Below are 19,311 nucleotides of genomic sequence, written 5' to 3'. Positions count from 1 at the left end.
TGACTCTGGTGGAGAGGCCTGGGACAATGATGGCAAGCCAAGCTCACTGCCAATGGCCATGGCCAGTGGGGCCAAGAGGGCCTGAATTCTGTGGCAGGCCACACCCCTAACTTCCAGTAGCCTCCCAACAGACTAACTGGCCAGGGAGAACATCTCTGTAAGCCAGATCTAGCCGAAGGGTCGCATTTCACATCCCTAACTCTATATCACTGAAAGACTGTGATAGACAAAGAGCTAGGGCAGAAATTAGTATTTACAACAGATACTAAATTTTTCCTGGAATAACTTCAGTGTCAAAAGAGAATGTTTAAAAATAGATTACTTTAAAATGCAAGCCACTTACTTCCTTACCCATCCTATTCTAGGTTTCAGGTTTTTTTTAACTACTGACAACATTAACATGGTAAAGAAGTACAAGAAATGCAGCTCTCCATGTTAATGCCATCACTACCTCCTGCTAAGAAAGCCTAAACCCTTAAATTTGGATGTTGTTAAGATATATGTGAGTGAGAGAGAGACTGTTCCAGAGAGTCAAGGTGTCATAACAATATCCAATCAATAGTGTTTCAAGTACATTAGAAGCACTTTAACAAACATTCTCAAATTATTGATCTCTCCATTCCAAAATAAACTGCTCTTGTATATCTATGGCAGGTCAAGTTTCCATTTGAAGGAATTTTCTATCTTTAATTACTCTTCTTTCCCTGTCTCTCTACAAAGACTCAATATTGAAGGGCACCATTCTCCTCTTGTGGTCATTTCCTGGTACAAGTAATATTTGTCAAACACTTTTTCTTGTCTTTTATTTGTTTATTTTAAAGGCTTTCAGTTAGCCCTACTTTCCTTTAATCAGCTGACATTCTATTCCTTCATGTACCAGAAAAGGTTTCCTGATTGTCTCTGGACTGCAGCTCTACAGGGTCCAACTTCCACACCAGTGTGTTAAGTCTGGTAGCCTTGTAAGTACTCTTGGTGAGGAAATCAGCAGCTAGCAACAGCACTGCCACAGTATGTTAACAAAAAAGCCTTGATAATCAGGACTAATTCTGTGTAGTTTGAACTGAACTGCCTTGTAATCAAGTCTATCCAGTACATTGTAAAGTATTAATTCAGAGACGACAAAAAAAACCTGCAAAAACACTCCACACCTCCCCCTAACATGCGCATATGCATTAACTCCACAAAAAAACAAGACAAGAAAATGAGGTTTACAGATTCTGGCTTATGCACTTGCAGTTACTGATTCAAACAGAAACCCTAAATGCTAATTCAGTCCTCTTTTTCCCTTAGCCCTCCCTTTCTCGCTAGCACTGGATGTTTAACCCAGAGAGACCTCAAAGCAAGAGACAGTAGTTCAGTGAACTCTCTTTTGGGTCCAAAAGGTTATTAATCATTTATGCCAATTATAATGGTGTCCTGGGAGACAAGTATATGCTTGCTGAGTTGGAAGAGGCATGAGACCAAAGATTCCAGAAAGGCCAAAGACAGACTGTGTAATAATCAATTTTGGCTGGATTCAGATATGTAATCTAGAATACAAGTAATCTATTTCAATCTACTGATTCCCCAAATCCTCTAATCCTCTCCCAATGAAGGTTTATTTTTGTGTGGGAGGGGGAGCATGTGATTTCAGATGATTACGAAAATTCTTCTGCAGGGTAAGCAATTGAATATTAAAAACAATTTTTCTCCCCATCTCCTGCAACAAAAACTACCTACAGAAGCACTCTAAATGAAAACTGCTAGCATTCTGAACAAGTAGGCAGAATGAATGCCTGTATACCAATGCTCGGAGTATGGGGAACAAACAGGAGGAACTTGCCCTCAGAATAGCCAGTTCAAACCCAGACATACTGGGGCTTACAGAAACGTGGTGGGATTCATCCCAGGACTGGGCAGTTAGTATTAGGGGCTATAGGCTCTACAGGCAGGATAGAGAAGGTAGGAAGGGAGGGGGTGTGGCACTCTATGTCAAAGAGCAATACACATCATCTGCCAGCAAAATGGGGTCAGACGAAGGACAAGCTGAAGTGCTCTGGGTCAAGATACAATGGGGTTGTGGGGAGAGGGATTTAATGGTGGGGGTCTACTACAGACCCCCCAACCAAGGGGAGGAGCTGGACCAGGAATTTTCGGGCCAGCTTGCAGAGGCACTTAAGGCAAGGGATGTAGTTGTCATGGGTGATCTAAATTACCCGGACATCTGCTGGGAGGAGCAGTCAGCCAGGTCGGACCATTCCAGGAGGTTCCTGGCCAAGATAGAGGACCTCCACTTAACCCAGGAGGTGCACAGTCCCACCAGAGGAAATGCCCTGTTGGACCTGGTCCTGGCCACAGGCGATGATCTGGTAAGGGGGCTCCAGGACCTTGACCACCTGGGTGACAGCAATCATCGCTTGCTGGAATTCATCATCCAGCGCAGGGTGTCAAGGGCCTGAGGCAAGGCAGTAGCCCTAGACTTCAAGAGGGCCAGCTTCAATGAGTTGAGGAGATTGGTGGGAGAGGCGCTGGGGTTCTCGAGGGCAGGGGAACTCAGTGCCCAAGCTAAGTGGTCGTTCCTTAAGGAGACGATACTCAGGGCCCAAGGGGTGACAATCCCAACAAGAAGCAAGGGGGGCAAGAGTGCCCGAAAGCCTCCCTGGCTCACCAAGGACGTCCGGGAAGGCCTGGTTGCCAAAAAGGTGGCGTACATCCAGTGGAAGGGGGGGGGGGGGGGCGGGGGGGTATCTCCAAAGAAGAGTATACCTCCATGGCTTGGGCCTGTAGGGGGGCTGTTAGGAAAGCTAAGGCGGACATCGACCTAGGACTAGCGTCCAAGATCAAAGATAATAAAAAGTCCTTTTTCAAATATATAGGGAGGATGAAGAAGGCACCAGGAAATGTGGGGCCCCTGCAAGATGTGCTGGACAATGTGGTGGTTGCGCCAGAGAAGGCAGACACCTTTAACAAATTCTTCACCTCTGTTTTTTTGTGCAGGGACCGGGACTCTCCCACTGTGTTTCAAGACGGACTCGAGGGGAACGCCTCAAGACCTAAGGTTGAGGAAGACTGGGTTAGAGTGCTTCTGGAGGGGCTGGACGTGTTCAAGTCAGCAAGTCCAGATGCTCTCCACCCCAGGGTGTTGAGGGAGCTAGCAGGGGTTATTGCTGGGCCCTTGGCACAGCTTTATGAGCGTTTGTGGTGCTCAGGCCAGGTGCCAGATGATTGGAAGATAGCCAATGTGGTCCCCATCTTTAAAAAAGGGAGGAGGGAGGACCCGGGCAACTATAGGCCCGTCAGTCTTACCTCAATCCTGGGGAAACTCTTTGAGATCACCAAGGAGCACATCTGTGATGGGCCAGCATTGGGGATGATGCTCAGGGGCAACCAGCACGGTTTCATTAGGGGCAGGTCATGTCAGCCCAACCTGATTGCCTTTTACGATCAGGTCACAAAAGCATTGGATGCAGGTGTCGCCGTGGATGTAGTCTTTCTGGACCTCAGCAAGGCCCTTGACACTGTCTCCCACCCCATCCTCATTAAAAAACTAGGCAACTGTGGCATCAATGCCTACACAGTCAGGTGGATTGCTAATTGGCTGAAGGGTCGTACTCAGAGGATGGTGGTGGATGGGTCATATTCAGCCTGGGGGGAAGTGGGCAGCAGAGTCCCCCAGGGCTCGGTCCTTGGGCCCGCACTGTTCAATTTCTTTATCAGCGATTTGGACAACGGGGTGAAAAGCAACCTGTTCAAATTTGCTGATGACACCAAAATTTGGGGTGAGGTGGGCACGCTAGTAGGGAGGGAAAGACTGCAGAAAGACCTGCATAGGTTGCAAGGGTGGGCTAACAAAAACAGGATGCGTTTCAATACTGACAAGTGCAAGGTGCTGCACTTGGGCAGCAGTAACCTGCAGCACACTTATAAGATGGGAAACTCCCTTCTTGAGAGTACAGAGGCAGAAAAGGATCTTGGAGTCATCATTGACTCCAAGATGAACATGGGCCGACAATGCGAGGTCACAGTCGGCAGGGCTAACCGGACCTTATCGTGTATCCACAGGTGCATCTCAAGTAGGGCCACAGAGGTGATCCTCCCCCTCTACGCGACACTGGACAGGCCACAGCTGGAGTACTGTGTCCAGTTCTGGGCACCCCACTTCAAGAGGGATGTGGACAACATTGAGATGGTCCAGAGAAGGGCCACCCACATGATCCGGGGACAGCAGGGCAGACCCTACAATGAGAGGCTACAGGACCTGAACCTGTTCAGCCTTCACAAGAGAAGGCTGAGGGGGGACCTTGTGACCATCTATAAACTCACTAGGGGGGACCAGAAGGGTTTGGGGGAGACCTTGTGTCCCCTAGCACCCCCCGGGATAACAAGGAATAACGGCCACAAGTTGTTGGACAGTAGGTTTAGATTAGACATCCGTAGGAACTACTTCACAGTTAGGGCGGCTAGGATCTGGAACCAACTTCCAAGGGAAGTGGTGCTGGCTCCTACCCTGGGGGTCTTTAAGAAGTGGCTCGATGACTACCTGGCTGGGGTCACTTGAGCCCAGTTTCCCTCCTGCCCAGGCAGGGGGTCAGACTTGAAGATCTACAAGGTCCCTTCCGACCCTATTTCTATGATTCTATGAAATCTCTGTAAGAACTAACTGCAACCCTGGACATGTCTCACGTGCAATTACCAGTCCAGACTCAAGATCTACTCGCCAGGTCTTGTATTAATGCATCTGTCATTTGATTAAATGAATGAATCCATCTCATTTGCTACTATTCAGAATATTTTGGTTTACCTTGACTGCTTTCACTCTGATTCTCTGCCTTTCTCTTTCTTCCTCTGGAAGGTTCTGACTGTTTCTTCTCCGGAGTCTACAAAAAACAAAAGTCTTTAAAGGCAAAAAAATTACATACAGCAGTAGTTATTTATATTTTTATGTACAGTAAATAGAAATCCTTGTTCATAAATTAACTTCACAATTCAGTAGGGATGTCATTTTAGATTTTAACTGAAAAAAGCAACAATATGATCCTTAGTCAATCAGATATTGATGATCTGAAAGAAGAGTTTTATTTTACTTCATTAAAACTGCCTGTAAAATACTCCCAAAAGAACTTTATATACCAACAGAAATGTACTCTTTTCATCTAATCAGTATCCACCTTGTCCACTTGAATGAGTAATATAAATACTAACCACAGTCACAGGGTAACTGGCATGTGTCAAGGCCTTTACAGATTGCCTATCATAATGAAACACTAATCCCTGACTAAAGATTCTAGGCATTACTGTAATACAAATACTGAACAATTCAGTACAAGTTAGAATATCAGCATCAGTGAGGAGAAAGAAACACTGTTTATTTTCATTTCTACACCAGCAGTCCAAGAATTTAGATGTTACACAGTTTATACACCTTGACTATAGCTCAAAAAGTTAACTACTCCAATTTTGTCTACCTACCACTTGCAATGGATTTCCTTGTCATGAATCTCCCGTTAAGAATAAAAGAAAACAAATTATAAACAGGTTAGAAGTAAACACCCTAGGATAGACTAGGTAGAGCATTTAAGTGTTAAATGTGAGTCATGAGCCCAAAAGTTAGAGTGCATATAGCATAATTAAGAAAGGGGGACTAAGAACAAAAACATCTTCAAATGTGGGAATGACATAGCTGTGATGGTCCAGGAATTGTGTGAGCAGGGAGCAAGGATTTTTGTTGGTGCTATCTTTTATTGGACCAGCTGTGTAGTTAGTATAAAGTTACACAAGCTTCTGAAATGCAAGGCAGATCCTGATGAAGGTAACCTGATGAAGAATGCCTTGCTTTTAAACCCTTACCTAACTTTACCCAACTATACAGTTGGTCCATTAAAAGATACAGCCCACAAAAATCCTTGCCTTTAAGTCACATTTGCTTTCCCTCAGTCCCAGGATTTGCACCATACTAATCCCACAACACAAAATTGCATCAGCTGTCTGACTCCAAGAAATAGATACAACAGCTAAGACAATGATGCCTTGAGATCTTTTCAAGTGTGTTGCAGGGTGCTACACAACATTAGCACTGTTAGGTGTGCAAACCTGATTCAAAAGAAACTCAGATATCACACACAAATACATAGTGTTAAAAACATGCTGATCTCCTGTGGTCTCAGTTCTTTGCAACTGAAAAATTGCTCTATTATTTTTCTATAGCAAAAAAAAAGAAAAAGAAAACTAAAAGCTGGCATTTTCTGGGGGGTACCTTGAGTCTAAAGGAGTTGGGAACCTCTGAGCTAAGAAGTGCAAGAGTACAGGTATGTCCTGACCACTTCCTGTATGCTGACAGCTGAAGCGTGTCACAGGCTAGGGACAGAAGTTACACATAAACCAGTTTAAGTGATCAGAAACTGGTTTAAAACTGCAACATAACTTAAGTTCAGTGCACATAAACCAGTTTCAAAATGGCTGAAACTGGCTTAAGATAAACCTGACTGAATGCAATTTCAGACTTAACAGATCTGGGTCAAACTGGTTTATGGAACTTACCCCTTCCTGATTTAAGTTAAATCAGCATCCCCCAGTAATCCCAGCATGCTTTTCAGACCTGGGCTGGGCTGTGCTCTCTGCTCCAGAGAGCAGGACTGACCCTGCCCCTCTGCTCTGTAGCCAAACCAGGGTGGGGGCAAACTTATTCCCCCTCCCTTCCCAGGACCCCAGCTGGGGTCTGCTTAAGTGGCACGGGGTGTGGCCAGCCCCAGTGGCAGCCTGAAGCAAATGGGGGGGGAGGGAAAGGGATTTAATTCCCCCTCCCTCCCCTTTCAAGGCCACCCCTACCCTTGCTGCTCCAGCAGCAGGGTCGGGGGCATGGCCAGATGCCAGCCAGCATGGCAAAGGGGGCAGGGAGAAGGTTTATTCCCCACTCTGAACCTTCTCTCACTGGGGGACTGCAGCTAGGGTCTGCCAACCCCAGCCGCTGCATCTGCTGCACTCCCCAGGACACCATGACAGGGGCTGCTGCCCTCAGGGTCAGGGTCTCTTCCCCATCTCTGCTCCAGTGGCAGGGGTGGGGGTGTGGCCAGACACCAGCCAGTATGACTCCCTGAGGCAAAGGGGTCAGGGAGGGGGCTTATTCCTCCCTCCCTCTCCTCTCCCCCCAGGGAACCCCAGCCAGAGTTTGCCTGGCTGGGTTCAAGTGGCAGGGGCTAGGGCTGGCAGACCCTGGCTGTAGTCCCCAAGTAGGACCAGATGGAAGGGGCAATAAACACCTTTCCTGTCCCCTTTGCCATGCGGGCTGGCATCTGGCCATCCCCCAAACCGTGCCACTAGAGGGGCACTACCAACTTCGTCACCCAGTGCTTGTTTGAAATTTTTTTTTTTTTAAATACAATACATTCCACTAAAATTCAAATTCAAATCCATGATCTAAAGAATTCTAAATATATTCCAATTCTATAATACTTTGTACATTTTTTAAACTAAATTTAATTTCTGAGAAAAACCCCAGGTGCAAATACTAAAATCATGAATCTTTTTCAAAATGGACCACTTAAAGCTACAAAACTATTGGAAATTGCCATTTCTTAAAGGCTACAAAGAGGACATATAAAGACTCAATACCCATTTAATTTCCTTATTTATTGCATTTTTTAAAAATCTTGAATCTATGCAGATATAGACAGAAATAACCTCTTAGCACTCTTGCCTTCAGACAGTTTATTATTACACTTTGGTTTTAAATGTCTTATGACTGGGACAAAATTTACCTTTTACAATGTTTGGGTACCGCAGACAGCTGAGGGACAACTCAGCACTCCTGCAATAGTAAGGTATATTGGCTATGACTGCACAACTTTGATATAAAAAGTTTATTTGCAAGCATAGCACCATGCTTACAAATGCCGCTTTTAATCATGCTTGTTGACTAATGGAATGTGCAATTTTATTCAGTATAAACAGTTAACTTTGTGTTAACAGAGCAGGTAAACTAAGTTATGGATTGCCAAGGTTTAGCCAAGCATTGATGAGATTGTGATTTTTCTTCAGTCTTCATTATTTTCAATTTTATTTGCGAACTTCAGTCTCTTGACTAATCTCAAATTCTGCCTATATCTATACATTTTTAAAGTTGCATCTGCAGCTGTTGTAAGAACCTACACAATAATTTAAAATGCGTCAAAAAAGTAGCGTTGCCATTTACAGAATGACTGTCAATTGTCTTCTCATTTGCAAGTCTCTGTAGAAGTAACTTTTCCATTTAAAAAATAAAGACACCAAAAACTTCTAGTTAAACATTCCATTTTATTTAAACCAGTTTCATTCCTTTTGTTGTTTAGTTTGACCTTGTGTACAGTACTAGGACTTTAGCGAGATTCCTGAGATTGCGAGAGATCATTTTCGCTGTTGACAGACACAGTTTCATATGATAATGCAGAGTGTATATTTAATTCAAATAATTACAAATATAGTATTTTTTTCAGAATTCAGTCAGCAATTGTCCCTTTCTAATAGAACTGTAAGAATAATAAAAAAAATGTTTGAAAGCCTCTGGACTCATTGAATGTTTTCCTGGTGGCCCTAACTATATATAAAAAAGATGAATTTTCTTCAGATATATACTTCAGCAAGATTTATAAAAATACTGGCATATTAAAATCACTTAAATTTAAGGGCAAAACAAGGATTTTTAAAAAGGTCTTCCGAAGTCAGATTCTAAAAGTATTAACATATAGTATGGTGGATGGAAAAAAAACAAAACAAAAAAAAAAAAAACACACTCATTTGTATATTTTATACCAGGAGGTACTATTTCACTGTCAGGGTGGCTAGGAGCTGGAACCAACTTCCAAGGGAAGTAGTCCTTGCTCCTACCCTGAGGGTCTTCAAAAGGAGGCTAGACAGCCACATAGCTGGGGTCATTTGACCCCAGCATCCTTTCCTGCCCATGGCAGGGGGGTCGGACTAGGTGATCTGCTTAGGTCCCTTCCGACCCTACCAACTATGAAACTACCCTGGTTTAACCACTACTATTCTGTGTGGTCTCCCCTTGCTTCTATTTGAATTTTATAGTTTGTAACTTTGGTTTCAATATTATCCTTAATAAACTTGTATATTTATAACATCATCTTTCTGAAAGGACTCAATTTCCTTTAAAAAAAATGGGTAAAGACAGAAAGACAAGTCCAATTTAAGTATTTACTTGCAGAATGAGTCATAACTGTACATAGAAAAAAAATTGAGGAATAAAGAAGGTAAAAATGAAACTTTTGGTTAAAATGCCATACTAAAATGAATATGTAGCAAATATATCAGGTTCTTATCACATTTCAATAAAATATTTAGGCAGGCAGTTTGTCTCTTGTGTTTTTATGATAGTGGTAGATTAAAAAAAACATTTGGCATATGTGCATGTTGGACAGGGAGGGGAAATCAACATTTTTTCATTTGTGGCTTAATCATTCTTTCCCTTTGATAAACTTAATATCTATGAGATGTTTAATTATTTTTTTGTCACATATACAATGAATGAGTTTATATTTTTCCCATTACTTTTCTTCTAAATCTTGCTCTCTCTACAACTCAGGTTTACAACCACAGCCTACTATAATATAAGCAATACTATCTTCCTCAGAATACATTACACATTCCAATTCGATTAAACCTTCATTTACCTTTGAAATAACATTTATAATGAGGGTTCTACATTATTAGGAACTCCTGCAACTACAGAACTACAAGTAAAGAGAGCCGAACATTTACATAACTAGTCAAACTGGACCAGTTGAGATATATATTAAGCCTTCTTTCTTTAAATAATTCTGTATCTACAGAGAATGGGAAATACAAACTATAATTAAAGGATACACTTGTAATTGAAACAGGGAGTAGAAATAAATCCACACTAATAGAAATGGTGGAAAATAGAAATCTACATTAATAGATTCAAATTATTGGAAAACTACCACCAGTATCACTTAAGTTTAACTGAAAACCATATATAGCAAATTTGTACCCAAATCAGGTAGGATTTATCTTAAATATAAACAGTCTAGGAAACGGATAAAATTTGCATATTTAAAAAAAAAATTAAGTCAAGTTTGGTTTTCAAGAACAAATATTCAGTGAAATTATACCATTGACTATTTTGTATCATAAGTATACAACACTGAACATTTTTAAATGTTTCTTCAAATGTGATACTGGAAACATGTCTGCAAAAATAGAATTCAACAAAAATCAACTGCTCATTACCCAGGCAGCCTATATTTGCAAGGCATCTCAATTATAAGTCTATCAAAAACAAACAAACAAGTCCCACGTTATAATGCAAGTATAAGGAGAAAAATTATGAATTAATAAGTTCTAAAATAAATTTATTTTTTTTGACAGAGTCTGGAGTACAAGATAAAATATTCACCAGAAAAACAAGAAGACATGTCTTGCAGTGAAAGGCTGAGAAAAAGGCCAGGTTTATTTATTTATTTATCTACCACTATAAAATAAAACACAGAACAATGGCATAAATATTCTAATTAAATTTGATTAGAAACTGATGCTTTTGCTATGCATTTATTTGAGTATGGCACTGTTAACCAAAAATTTCATTTTTACTTTTCTTTTTAGAAACTGTAGTATTACAACTGATCTTTGTTAGCATCAAATGACAGTGCTATGCATGGTAAAAACAACCTTTGATAGTCCAAAAAGTACTTTTCACATGAAAAATGTTCTGTTATAATCAACACTTCATCATCATACTGTTTCTAAACCTTGCAGGCAATATTTAGAACTTAAATTTACCATTTTATAAAATTACAGATTATATGAAACCAGATGTTATATCAAGGGGCAAAACACTATAAACTCATTACCATATTTGGCACTGCAACTATAAAAACTCTCTTTAAAGAGATTATAGCACCTTTTGAAAAATGGGTCAAAAAAGAACATTCTTTATTCAATATCACAATTTTTTCTGATTACTCATTGAAAATGTAAAAACATCCTACATTTAGATGTTTTTTTCCTTTTATAAAATCATCACAGCTGCAAGAAATAAGCCATGGCACCAAAAATTATCTTTCGGAAAACATGGAAGGAAGTTGCAGCAGCTGAAAAAAATGCAACAAACTGTTCTGCCCAAACAGCTATGGGGCTTTTTTTGTTTTTTGGGGTGGGGGGGGGGGGGGGGAAGAGGGGGGTTTGTTTTTTTGGTTTGTTTTATTTACAATAAATGTATATATTCTTAAATCCAGTACTCAAATGTATTAAAAACAGAAATTACTCCAATTTAGGAAGTATAGTTTTATAGTTAATATACTGAACTTTTACTCTGAATATCTGGGTTTAAATCCCAGATTATTTTGTGTGACCCTAGTAACTGACAGTGTCTCAGTTTCCTAACTGCAAAATGGGAATAACCAACTTCTCCATCTAACAAGTATGTTATGAGGATAATTACAGTAGCATGAGGTCCTCAAATACTCCAAGGTGATGGAATATAGAAATGCTAGACAGTGGCCACGTCTACATGAGACTACCGCGCAGTGGTTACTGTACATTTATTTAGTACTTTCATAAACTGTTTATGCAGTATTGCTGGTGAACACCTTTTTTGTGATGCTACTATGCAGTAGCCTAATACTACTGTGCAGTAGCGCTGCATCATTTTTTTTGCCATGTGATGCTACTGCGCAGTAGTATCAAGCTACTGCACAGTCAGTGTCTCGTGTACATACACCCACTGAGCACCATTCCTGGTAACTTCTAGTATGTTACTATATTTTTCTTTCATAGAATTGCAATACTATAGCATAAATTTCCAGTCGTTAGCTGCACATTTCCAATGCAACTGCTAGCTTCCAACTACACTACTGCAGCACTGTCCAAAGTAAAAAGTTATGGTTGTAAGATTATTTCAAAACACAACCATCATACACAGTACATCTAATCCCATTCAGAGATGCATCTGCATGTTTCCTTCTGCCAACTGCATTATAATCACTTATTCCTTTCTAAGCACTGAAGAATAAATAAAAATATGAGGTGATCAGCTGAATTACATTTTATCCTGAAGATCAGAGCTGTAAAGTTCCGATTTAGCCTTGCATTAGACTTGAAATCAAACCTGAACAACCCATTACTGACAGAATCTTGAAAAGTCCCTTATTATCTACAAGCCAGAAAGAACAGAGCTGGACTTTCAGGCCTTAAATTAAACTGATGCTACTGAGTGAAAAAACTCGTGTATTTGGAAGCTGAGCAAAATGTCATCTGAAAGTTGCTGATGCTTGAGAGTAATCTCCATGTTATTTAAACAAAGTATCAATTTTCAATATCAAAGAATCAGTTTTCATGTCCATTTTTACTAAAACAAATATTTGATTAGCAGAACTCTAGAAATTATTATTTTTGTCTTATGGAATTCAATCAAAATCAGAAAAGATCAGACCTATAGCTATAACACCTTCTCATTTTAGCTAGCTTAAATTAAAACAAAACAAAAGTTGCATCTTTCTATTTGTGCCCAAAAATGCAAACTAAAAAGTCCAAGGATTAAGGCTTTTCTCTTAAATGGATTCCTTAAGGACCTAAAGCAAAAAATTGAACAAGTCGGTATTATTCTTGTAGAGAACTATCAGAAAGGAAAGTCAAGCAGTTGCACCCTTCTACCCAAGAAAATGTCAAAAGAAGACATTTCCATCCTAAAACCACCAAAACACAGCTTCTCTAGATAGCCACGTTACTCAAAAGCAGAAAAACAGGAAACAAACCTATGGAGTAGAGTAAACAAAGGATATTCAGTTTAGGTTCTCCAAGCTGTTTGTAATATACTAAGTTTGTAACAGAAAAGATGCAAGTCCTGTCTTGCACTAGATATACATTCACAAGGATACAGAAATAAGCCTCATCAGCTCTTGAAGATCTGAGCTCTTTACTTTGCTAACTACAGAAACATAGGTTCCTTAAGGTTTAAGCCACTTGGACATGAAGAAGTTCCTCTGAAAATTTAAGAAACTCTGTCTGACCAGTAATAATTTTTACTTACCACAGCATGCAAAAACAATTCAGGTCCAGCTCTCTTATGCAAAATATCATTCCAGTTTTAAGAATTCAGGACACCTATGTTTAGGCATGCACATCAATGTAATCCTGGTGTAGACAGGCAAAGCTTTTTGCAAATAAAGCAAAGCTTTTTGCAAGCTTTGTCCAAATAAAGGGTCCTGCCAGTGCAGTTACAACAGTGGCTTGCTACTGATGGCTATAATTACAGCAAATTATTAGTCTAATCAAGTCTGAACTCATTTAGAATTGTGAAACTCATTTAGGCGCCAAAACTATGGCCCTGCCAGGCATGCAGGTAAAGGTGCAATGGGATCTGATGCACGATATTCACAATTGTGCTTTTTGCCATGCCACATGTGCATGGCAGTAGGCATGACTGTAGGATCAAGCATCAGATCTCATCATACCTTACTGCCCGAGCAGGGGACCAGGATCATGATCCCAGGCTCCCCTGCACCAGCAAGTAGCAAGCTCCAGTTGCTCGGAGCCTTCTCAACTGATGGGCCTCCCAGCCACAGGGGTTCACCTGGCCAAACATTCAATTAATGGCATCATACAAACCAACAGCCAAGCTATTACACATTTTTTACAGAATAACTTTATGGTGTATTCCATGTTTTATGATGCAAATAATTGCTTTAACGTGTGGCCAGGTTGCATCTTAAGACGTGATTAACTGGTTAATCAGGTCTCAAGCGTAACCTGTGGCAGAGACCTATGAAACACAGACTTTGAATGAAAATCCTGGTAACTGCAATTTTCTGATAGGAAGTCTGAAGAAACAGACTTGTGGATAGAGTAAAAAAACCACGAGGGGACAAAGAGTTAGCCTTAAGAAATACAGTTCAACTTTGGATAGTTCTATGAATGGGAAAGTAACAAGCAAGGTTAAAACTGTTTTGGTCTGTATTGCTATAGTCTCCTCCCTCAAACTTTTCTTTGTTGAACCTGTGGGACAACACTATGCCTTCCTACACCTAAACAAATGTAGTCACTACCAGAAGTTTCTCAAAGAGAGGCCTTCATAATTAATAACACTTCAGAAACCATCCTTGCATAACAAGGATGACTTCAATGGTAATCTACATGAGAAAATCCTATATGCACAGGGCGTGGTAACCTACAGCTTGCAGGCCAGATCTGGCCCAAGGTGCTTGTGGGCTTCTGCAGCATTCTGGTAGTGTGGGCTCTAATGGTATCTGCAGGGGAGGGCTTCACTTGCTCAGCGGGGAGAAATGCTGGCAGCATTGTGGGGTGGAATGGAGACTGGCTGTGGCTGCAAAGGTTAGGCTGGAAACAGCTCATGCTAAGAGTTAAGCTCTGTTAAAGAGGCCCCCTCACTGTAAAATGTCAGCCCCTGCTATGGGGTAGATGGAAGATGAAATAGATAGAGCTAACCTCCTACTCCAGGAATTGCCTATGAGAAGGTTTATGCTCAGTTGCTTTAGACTTGCTGTTCAGACATTGCTTTCAAGAGGTTTATCGAGAGGCCTTACGGCAAAAGGAAGTTGAAGACCAAGATAAAACCTTGATTTATCTACCTTGAATATTAAGTACCTTGAACCAGGCCTAATATCTAATACGACTTAATATTAGGAAAGACCCAAATAATTTTATATATTCATTTGCTGAAACATGGTCAGATCCTTTCCTGTTACAGACACAGCAAACACCAAACACACATACACCAAGTATTAAAGCTGAAGAGTTCTAGGTTTTAGAAGAGAAACATTTGGAATGATCAGAACAGAAATTCCAGGCCTACTCTGTAACTGTCTGTTTTATTCCTTAGAGATTTCTCTACTTCCCTTGTTAGATTCCTAGGACTCCAAGAAGGTGACAGATGAAGGAGCCTCTACTCTTAGGTGAAGATCTAGTTTGTTCCCTGTATTCAGATCTAGATTTGAATGGGCACCCATAAACATTCAGATGAATTACTCATTGGGGTGCCTGATACAAGAAAGATCCATTAAGGCTTAACCAGTGAGAACTTAATATAGGAGACATTCCTATTACTTGTACTATACTTTTGTGCTGCCTGCAGATTCTCTCTGGGGGAGGGAAAGCCTGATGAGTCAGAGCCCTCAACTATACTTTTCAAGAGTGTGTGAACACATGCATACAGCTGCACAAAAATGAGAACCAGCAGAAGGTTAGGTATTTAAATAGTATTTGGCATAACTATGTCCTTTCCAGTGCTTTTTCAGTCTCTTGCTACTAACGGCAATTGACTGAACCACTGCTCCTCATACTGTCAGAAGTCTGCAAATCCTTAGAGTTACAATATATTCACATACATCTGAGGCAAAGCCAAGACTGATAAGGTCAGAAAAGGAGGGCAGCCAGACTAACAATGCTGGAATAACTTTGAAAATTGGTTTGTCATTGTTATCTGGCTGATAAGCTAGCAGTAGAAAGACCTTATGTTTGAAATCACAAATAAAATGGCTACTCAAATTGAAAATGGATCTCCACTTCATATCTTGAAAAAAAATACAAGTTGTTTCCAATTTGAATACTTACAACTTGCTCCTTCATCTCTCATCTGTGAAGTCTGTGAAATTTTGACTATATACCAGGGAAAAGAGATGAAGTAGCATATAGGGAGTGAAAGACCCCCTGTTTTCCTGGCATGGAGGCATGCCAGGAGCAGAAGACTGAGTCAGGAGCAGGACAAAGCACAGAGAGTTATGGAGTTTGGAAATCCTACAGAAGATAAAGGAACTCAGACAGAACCTTCCATCTTCCCCTGCCCCCTAAATAAAACTGGAGCTTCTTTCGCCCAAAGCAGACCAGAATCAGTAAGGCAAAAGGGTAGCTTAAAGACCTCTCTGTGCCTTTTTCCTCCCCTTCCTACCTATCACCCCCTTGTTTTTGTAACAGATGTAAGCTAAAACAATGCAGTTAGCCTTTAATGATAAAGCAAGCTGTTGAACAGTTACAAATGTCTAACTCGGGATCCTTAAAATTCTAGTTTATTAGGCAGATTGAAACACTGTAATCATAAACCTTGGGGCTGGTCCACACACACACATGCACACACACACACACACACACACACACACACACACACACATACACACAGTAGCAGGCTACAGAGTCAGGTATACCTATCCTACAAGCGCTGGAGTCTGTCATTGAGGCTTCTTTCAGTGTGGTGTTATCTTCCAGAAGGGGGTCGCCGGCTGGTCCTTCTGGCTGGACAGGTCTGGTCGAGTTGGAGATCAAGAGGGCGCCACTGAGGGTCACTTTTCACTGCCTTTTATCTGTCCCTGGCAGACTTTGGTGACTCCCCAGTTTTCTGGTTTGCCCAATCCAGGGGTCATTGACCCTCATGGGACTTCCCCCCCCTCGGTGGCTACTGGACAGCATCTGTCAGCCCCAGGGGTCGTCTGCATGTACGTGCAGGTTTGGGAGTCCGTTGATGAATTTAGAATAGGGCTCTGGGAGTGGTCGATCTGGAGATATTCAGCCCAAAAGTTGGTCTCTGGTGTTAAGTCAGACCAGGGCTTCTAGCCCTTGATCGGTGAGGTATAGAGATTTCCCGGTTGTTATACTGTCTTCTATTGAGTTCAGCTTCCAGGTGATAATTGCTGCCTGCTTCCATGTTACACAGTCAATCACTGATTCACTCACTCTTTCAGAGGCCAGCCTGATACAGGGAAGGGCAGTTTGATTCCTGCCTCTGTTAACAATGTTACAATGTATAACTTACTAAAACACATTTAGTTGAAAGTTGAAAGGTGAGGAGTATAAAATATAAGCTACAAATGCCATGGCACACAAATAGATAAAAAATACCAAACTACAAGGGAAGATACAAAATGCACACATACAAATTTTAAAATACAATTCCTTATCTTAAAGTGAAAGAGAGAGAGGAAGGAAGAAAAGGTAGAAAAAGAGAAACATATCCAAAGAGGGGAGAGCAAATGCAGGCAAGAGGAAAAGGGGGCTTTCTGCTACATTAGAGGAAAAGGGGGCTTTCTGCTACAAAGCGACCAACAGAACCTCAAAGACAACAATAACTTTGATGAAGCCTTACTTTGTTCCTCAATATATTGTACATTTTAGTGTTACACATACTTTTTAATTTCATGGTAAACAGAGGGCACATTTTAAAACTGTATATTTAAAATAAGTGTTGAACCAAAACATAGTTAAATCTGTAGTTGTCATTTTTTTTTTTTTAGCATACATACCTCTGATTCTTTATCACTTAGAGATCCCAAACTTCCAAAACTATGATTAGAGCTTTCATTATTGGTTGAGGCCTAGTGAAAAAAAGACAAATAAATATGCTCAAATTTATAAAATACCTAGTAAGTTATTAACATCTGTAGTAATACAGAATAAGAGCAATCAAATTTCACACTTCAAGAAAAAATGATCAACCATAGGTATCACATAACCTGTAAGTAGGAAACTGAATTTGATAGACAAATGCACTGATCTTGCACAGTTAAATTGATCATTCCTACACGTATAATAGCCATTCCAAAGAATATCCTTTTTAAATTAAACTTGGAAAAAACATGGCTATCCTTAAATATTTTTAAACAAATATAAAATAACTTTTTAGGGAATTTTTGTAAAAACAACAACAAATGTCTTTTGGTACTTCTTTCTCAGGGAACATAAATTGTTTTGAAATCTCCATTTTTTCAGGTATCTGATCATAGGAACCAACCAGGAGAATTCATTTTACAATCTATATTTAATTTTTCACCTCATGTTTCTGAAATGGCATCCCAGTATTATAATTTATTGGACAAGCCCAACTACCAGAGGATGGATGAGGCTTTTTTTAAGCAATTACTAGAAGAATTTAGAGGATAGGATGTAGCGATAATAGATGATTTAACTACCCAGGTATCTATTGGAAAAGAAATGCAGCAGCACACAAATTGGAATGCTAATTCTTGGTTTATGACAAGGGCAACTTCTTTAAGATAACTCAGTCAATGGGATAGTGGGGCCACATAGATTTGATTCTAAGTTAAAGTAACAGATTGAGAATCTGAAGGGGAAATATAATTTTGGTGTAAGTGATTAAATGAGTTCACAGTTCTAAGGAAAGGAAAGAGCAGCACATTAAAAGCAATGGACTTCAAAAAACAGACTTTAGGAAACTCATGGATAGGCACCTACTGAAATTGTGATTTTGCACAAAACACAATATCTGGCATTGCCCGCAAAATTGGGTGATGTCCATGAAATCCATGAGGGAAAAACAAATCTTACTGAAAATAAAATGCTGGTTCCCCAGAGTAGCCAGCAGTCCTCACAGTGCTGCAGCCCAGGTGCGCAGCTTGCCTGGGGGGGGGGGGGGGGGGGGGGGGGGGGGCGACAAACAAGAATGCCAGAACAAAGTGGAGCCCAAAATGGCTGTCACCCCCACCCCTCACTGCTGGCTGGTTGAGGGGGTTGCCTGTCATGTGGCCCCACCCCTCCCCACCAATCAGCAGCAAGGGGTGGGGCCACATGACAGGCAGCCCTTGCTACCAATCAGCAGCAAGGGGCAGGGCTGCATGATGGACAGCCCTCAGCACCCCACCACGATCAGCCTGCCAAAATGGCGGCCAGCCCCACAATCTCCCCGTGAAACTGGATGGCTGCCTACTTGAGTTGGGTAGACACCTACTCATGGAACTGCATAGATAGGACATCTTGGGAAGAAATTCTAAGAGGGGGAAAAAGCATAGGAGAACTTGAAGCTACTGAAGAGACCGTATTAAATGCACAATGCAAATTATCACAGTATAGAAGAAAGATGTTCTACAGCAACCTAAAAATAAAAAAAATTACAGAAAAAGTGATTACAAATACACATGAGCAAGGGTGAACATCAACTCAGAAAGGTTAAGATTCAAGGTCCCTGACATGTTCATTTAAAGGTGCAATGGGATTTGATGCCGGATCCTAACAGTTACACTTCCTGCCGTGCCACATATGCATGTCAGCACACATGATTTGGAGATTGGGATGAGATCTTCATAACACCATTACTACTTCCCAGTGCAAGGGAGTCCAGGATCATTAAAGTTGAAAGCGAGTACCCACAGCCCAGCATGAACTATGCAGTCCCAGGGCAGGGACCAACAGTCAGCTGATGATTGAGACCATACTGGAGTTGGTTTAAGCCTCTAGTGCAATTCTGGAGCTGGGACCAACCATCAGCTGATGGTAAATCCCAGCCCAACAACCACACTAGAGCCAGTCAGACATGCCAGGGTAGTCCTGGGACCAGCAATGAGCTGATCGTGGGTCCCTGCACTC

The 19,311-nt window shown here is 41.0% G+C and overlaps 1 protein-coding gene across 1 annotated transcript in view; it reads right to left on the bottom strand.

The window, feature by feature from the left end:
* Window positions 1–19,311, bottom strand: part of TLK1 (tousled like kinase 1) — a 136,005-nt gene that overhangs the window by 53,756 nt on the left and 62,938 nt on the right. Inside the window, exons 3-4 of the mRNA XM_006265296.4 lie at window positions 17,235–17,306; window positions 4,781–4,856 (exon numbers count right to left, since the gene is read on the bottom strand). Coding sequence (XP_006265358.1) covers window positions 4,781–4,856; window positions 17,235–17,306 — 148 coding nt within the window. The remainder of the gene's footprint in view (window positions 1–4,780; window positions 4,857–17,234; window positions 17,307–19,311) is intronic.

Source organism: Alligator mississippiensis, chromosome 4 (genome assembly GCF_030867095.1).
Source record: "Alligator mississippiensis isolate rAllMis1 chromosome 4, rAllMis1, whole genome shotgun sequence".
Taxonomy (NCBI): Eukaryota; Metazoa; Chordata; order Crocodylia; family Alligatoridae; genus Alligator; species Alligator mississippiensis.
Note: the sequence above shows the minus strand (reverse complement) of the source record. Positions and strands in the feature narration are given on the sequence as shown.